The sequence below is a fragment of the Phaethon lepturus genome, unplaced genomic scaffold (genome assembly GCF_000687285.1).
Source record: "Phaethon lepturus isolate BGI_N335 unplaced genomic scaffold, ASM68728v1 scaffold27705, whole genome shotgun sequence".
NCBI classification, from domain to species: Eukaryota; Metazoa; Chordata; class Aves; order Phaethontiformes; family Phaethontidae; genus Phaethon; species Phaethon lepturus.
In genome coordinates, this window is record NW_010543081.1 from 8,388 (window position 1) to 13,432 (window position 5,045).

Genomic DNA, 5,045 nt, shown 5'->3' on the forward strand with positions numbered 1-5,045 from the left:
AGCAATTGAAGACATTAACGCAGTTATTCAGCAGATTTACAGGGACCAAGATCTTACGCAAGGTAAGATTTACTACCCGTGTGCTCGCAAGAGTGTCGTGTATCGGCTGCCTTGTCAACTCCATAAACAGTAAAATAGTAAAAAATGGGGGGGAGGGAAGGGGGGGACCTGCTGGTGTTGCTGAAGAGTAAAACCTTCTGTACGTTCAAGTGCACTGTCAGCCACTTCAGGTTGTTAGTACCTGGCTTTGTGGATGCGAGATAAATGATGAGCTGGCTGAAGAGATTATTTTGTTATTGCAAAGCCGCAGTGCTGATGCAGCTGCAGCTCGCGTCGCTCATCGTTGCGGCGTGCGGCCAGGCTTGTATCTGGGCCGCCGGTATTCTGTTAACCTGGCTGTATGTAATGCACGCTCTGCTTGGCTCCTTTCCTGCTGCCCGCGAAGACTGTTTTGATGCCGCTGGAAGCGTTAAAAAGGAGTTTGTGGCACAGGCTGGAGTAAAACGTGGAATACACCACAGATCCATGGATTATTTTCCAGTTAATACTCTTCCTCTCTTCCTTTTTAGATGTTGGCATGGAGCATTTTATTAAAAAGGTGGAGGCGGCTCACTGTGCTGCCTGTGACCTCTTCATCCCGATGCAGTACGGCATCATCCAGAAACACTTGAAGTCGCTCGATCACAACCACAACCGCCGGGTGAGTGGGCAGCCTGGTGCCTCGGGGCTCTTGCAGGCTTCAGCTGCAATAACAGGAGCACAAATTTGGCTGGTTTTAGTTCATGTGGCTCCTGAAACCAGGGAGAACTTTTCTTCATCTTCTGTGCTTTTCTCCACAGTCTGCAGTTAATTTTGTTGTTCTTGTGTCCCTAGAAACTTCTCTCCACAGAGTCTGCAGTTAAAATTAACTGTTCTTGTGTCCCCAGAAACTTCCTCTTCGCAAAAGCTGGCGAACAAGGCATTTGCGGGATTAAAGCACCTTCAATGATGCCTTGTGCCAAGCTGAAAAGAAGATATCCTGCGTCTCACCTTGTTTCTTGCAAATAAACAGCTTTGACTTCCCCGCTTCCGCACACATACACGCTGATGTTGTTACAAGCTTTACTATACCTACAAGCAGTGATCCGAGGTGATGGCTGTCAGACGACAGCTCTTTCTTGGTATAAAATACATATAGCGACCTGTGACTGTAAATCTTGACACGCTACTGTGGCCATGTTGAGCAGGCTGCGTTACCGCCTGCAGCGCTCGGCTGTTCGGCCGTCCTTCGTTCCCCACGCCTCGGCAGAATCAACATGCGCCGACTTTCAACTTCAGTCCCCGGAGACTGAAAGATGAAACAATCCTGCTGGTGGAAGCGGGTGAAACAACCCACGTGGCTTTTCCTTGGCTGCCTGATACCTTTCCGCAGCACAGAATTTGGGGAACGTGCAGAAAATCACAGATGTCTTAAATATTTCTGTGTTGTGTTATCTGCTGCTGAGCTGTGACTAATTACTGGCCTCAAATTAATTCGGAACAAAATCTAAGTGTGTTTTGGGGTTGTTTTTTTGTCTTCCCGTACAGGCTATGATGGAGCAGTCCAAGAAATCGTCGCTAGTAGTTGCGAGGAGTATTCTCAACAACAAACTAATCAGCAAGAAGCTGGAGCGGTACCTGAAGGTAGGTATTTGCGGAGTGGTTTGGTGTGGAGTCAAGTCGGTAGTCACATTTTTTTTCGTGCTGTAGGAATTTTGCGGTGGCTGCTGTTGACTACTGAGGGTGGTTATTAGTTGAAACCTGAGGCAATTTGGGATATCGGATTCCTGGTTGCTGGTCATCGAGTCTCTACGATGCAGATGACTTCACCTGTCATCGCCTGCCCCATACGTTACACCGAACAGGATGAGCAAGGCCTCCAGCTTAAACTTCGGCCAGAGACCTGACCGTTGCGCTGTCGCCACTAATGTTAGCGTGGATTTGAATTTCTGAGGCGGCATCTGCTTTCAGGAGCTGCTCACTTGACTGCTTTCGGTGCAACCGTTACTCTAAACTTGTTGGGAGGGTTTGCTGGCGTGTACCCTGTGCGAATTCCTCAAAGCAGCTAGAGATAAACTCGCAGCAGACAAATGCTTGTCTTTCCCTTTTCAGGGTGAGAATCCTTTTACGGATGACCCGGAAGAAAAAGAGGAGCATGAGGAAGGAGAAGGGGGAGCCAGTGGAAATGCAGAGGAAGGAACAGCAGAAGGAGCAGATGAAAACAAGGATGAGGAGGAAAATCCGGAGGAAGAAAATCCAGAAGAGGAAAATCCGGAAGAGGAAAATCCAGAAGAAGAAGAAAATCCAGAGGAGGAAAATCTAGATGAGGAAAACAAGGATCCCGAAGAGAACCCAGGAGGAGCTGAAAATGAGGGGGAACGAGAAGAAACAGGGACAGAGACAGAAATCGAGGCACAGCCACAAGCACAAACAGAGGTGGAGCCGGACGCAGAAGACACGGAGGAGCAGCCTTCTCCGCCTGCGGAGGAATCCCTCCCTGAGGAAGAAGAGCCACAGCCAGTAGAAGGTGTGGAGGTAGAAGATGAGGAGGAAGAAGAAAGTGAGGAAGCTGCTGCAGCACAAGAGGATGAGGATGTGGAGTAAACTCTTGATGAGGAAATGGATGTGTAAAAGACCTGGTGTATTTTATTTGGTTTGTTGGGGTTTTTTTTTTTTAAACATAACTGTATCTGTGAATTTCATAGCACATCTTTTGAGTTCTCATTCTACTAAACTCACTTAGGCAGTGGAAGCCTTGACCTGTAAAGTGATTTTTTTGGAAAATAGAGGAATTTTTTTTTTTTACCAAATCTTAATTTTAGTAGCTAGGTTTTGTGCGGTCTCTGTTTTTTAGATGGCTTTGTACTAGGAGAATTTCCTTTTGAGCATGTGTGCAAACCAGTGCTACTTCACGATCTGGCGAACAAAACCTCTTCCCCTTGAATTGAAACTTTTCTATATTTAACAAAGATGTGTTTTTTCCCCTTAGCCTGTCTGTCCGGAAACATCAGAAATTCTATTCCAGGATTTTAATTTCTGCAGTGTACACTGTTAAGGTTCTGCATTAACTTCCATGTGATTGTAATATTCCCTCTGATGTTTTATTCTTCCTTTTAATGCGGAGCGAAACTAAGTGATGTCAACATTGTATTGTTTGTAAAATGCTTTCATTTTAAAGATGAATGTTTTGGTGGGTGGAGATAAAAGGACTGTCCTGAGATTACCTGTGACTCTGCCTTAATTTCTGGTGCCCTGGTAAAGCTTGTGAGAGGTTGGAGGCTTGGAACCAGTCTACAACCCCTGTGTCTTCGTGGTCTGGTTTGTGATTTGGGTTCGGCTCAGCTTTCCTCGCTTCAGCACTGCAGATGGAGCTGACGTAGGCACCTGTGTTAGCAGTGAATGCTTGGTTGAAGTTGTCCTCAGTCAGTCATCAGCTGGAGTACGGATTCTCCTTCCTGGAAGGAGGGAGAAATGAAGGAAACTTAGTTTCTATGACACCACAGAGGTTATTCCTGCTACGGAGAGAGGCGGCTGGGAGCTTTCCTACTGGATGGGTTGATGGCTAAGGACCTGCTTAGCCTTGAATCGCCATGTCCAGTCTCCCAAACCTCCAACTTGGTGTAAATTATTTGTACAAGAGAATTTTCCCCAGCGATGGGCAGAAAGGGAGATTTAAGCATTAAGGTGAAGATCACTCCTGACCTCAAACCCTTTCCTCCAGCACGGGTGACTGGTGGCAGCGACTCAGTGGATCTTCAGCCATTCCTGTGGAGTCCTCTATGAGCTAACGGCGATGAGGCGAGCTCCATGAGAAGGAACATTTCACCTGCTCCAGGCCATTACCCAAGAAAACACCAAGCTCAAGTCCTGGAACATTTATCTTGGCCAGAGACAGGCATCACCCGCTTGCCTTCCTGCGCGGTGAACCCCTCTCCTGCAGATGGGCATCTCAAACTAGTCCTGGAACATCCGTTTCCAAACATAATTCATACCCTGAGTCGCTACATAACCTCATCAGGGCTGCAAGGAATTTGCCTCATTCCCTCTTGGGTGGGTATGGCTCGATCCCGAGGTCGACCCTGCAAGCTGTTGGGTGTCAAGGGAGTCGATTGCCGCTTGCTTCCACCTCTTGTGCAGGTCTAATCGGGCATCTGTCATTTTTGAGGTGTTTTAGTGTATTAAGCCTGGTTCCTAGGTCTAGCTTTGATGTGTGTTTGAGCTCAGAGCAGCCTAAGAGGGTGCCCTGGAGAATGGCACTTTAGGGTGATGCAGAAAGGGTGATTTTGAAGGCTGTAAAAGACCAGAGGAGGGTGCAGAGTTAGAAAGCTGCCTCGGAAGCATAATCTTCACACATTTCTGCTTTGAAGGCATTCAGCTAGCCACCATCATCTGTTCAAATTTAGCCTGTGCCAAGAAAAGAGTCTTGATTCTTTTCCAGCTGCTGGTTTTTTCCTCCTGCTCGGCAGAGCTTTTGGGTGATTTTCCAGGTTTCCTCCTACTTGTCTCTGTAGAAACCCTCTGATCTAGATTTAATTAGCTGGTGCCATCCTAATGAAAACAACTGGGCTTGGCTTTGTTGAAGTGTTAAGGCCTGTGCTCTGCTTGTGTTTTACTGTGTTTGGGGATCAATGTTGTAATTGGGGTGGATTTTCAGAAAGCATTATAGGAGAATACTTTTGATTTAAGGTTTACTTAAGAAAATTAAGATTCTTTAGTTGAGGTAGGCTGCCTGTATCTTAAATATTAGGTCCTGGAAGTGGCGAGATCTCCATGAGCCAGCCATTCTTTTTAAAAGCAGACAAAACCCACCTTTATTTGTTAACGTAGTGAGTTACACCTTCCTTATACCTTTCCCTTTCTACTCTCCCTGTTTCTCTAACATGGTTATACTGGCTGGAGAAATGAATTTTGAGAAGAGGGACCATCAAGGGGTGCAGGTTGTGTGTTGAATACGCTGCTTCCCAGCTGTTTTTTTGGGAGAAGGCTCTTCACCTCCTGGCCAGCAGGGTCGGCGGCTCCTCCCATCT

At 46.8% G+C, this 5,045-nt stretch overlaps 1 protein-coding gene across 1 annotated transcript in view; it reads left to right on the plus strand.

Moving 5' to 3' along the window:
* The window catches only part of AKAP8L (A kinase (PRKA) anchor protein 8-like), a gene marked incomplete at its 5' end in the record, with an annotated part of 9,780 nt that extends 7,158 nt beyond the window's left edge, over positions 1–2,622 (plus strand). Inside the window, 4 exon segments of the mRNA XM_010288248.1 lie at positions 1–62; positions 570–700; positions 1,567–1,662; positions 2,131–2,622. The exon segment at positions 1–62 is cut by the window's left edge and continues 29 nt beyond it. Coding sequence (XP_010286550.1) covers positions 1–62; positions 570–700; positions 1,567–1,662; positions 2,131–2,622 — 781 coding nt within the window.
* Between the last annotated feature and the right edge of the window lie 2,423 nt (positions 2,623–5,045).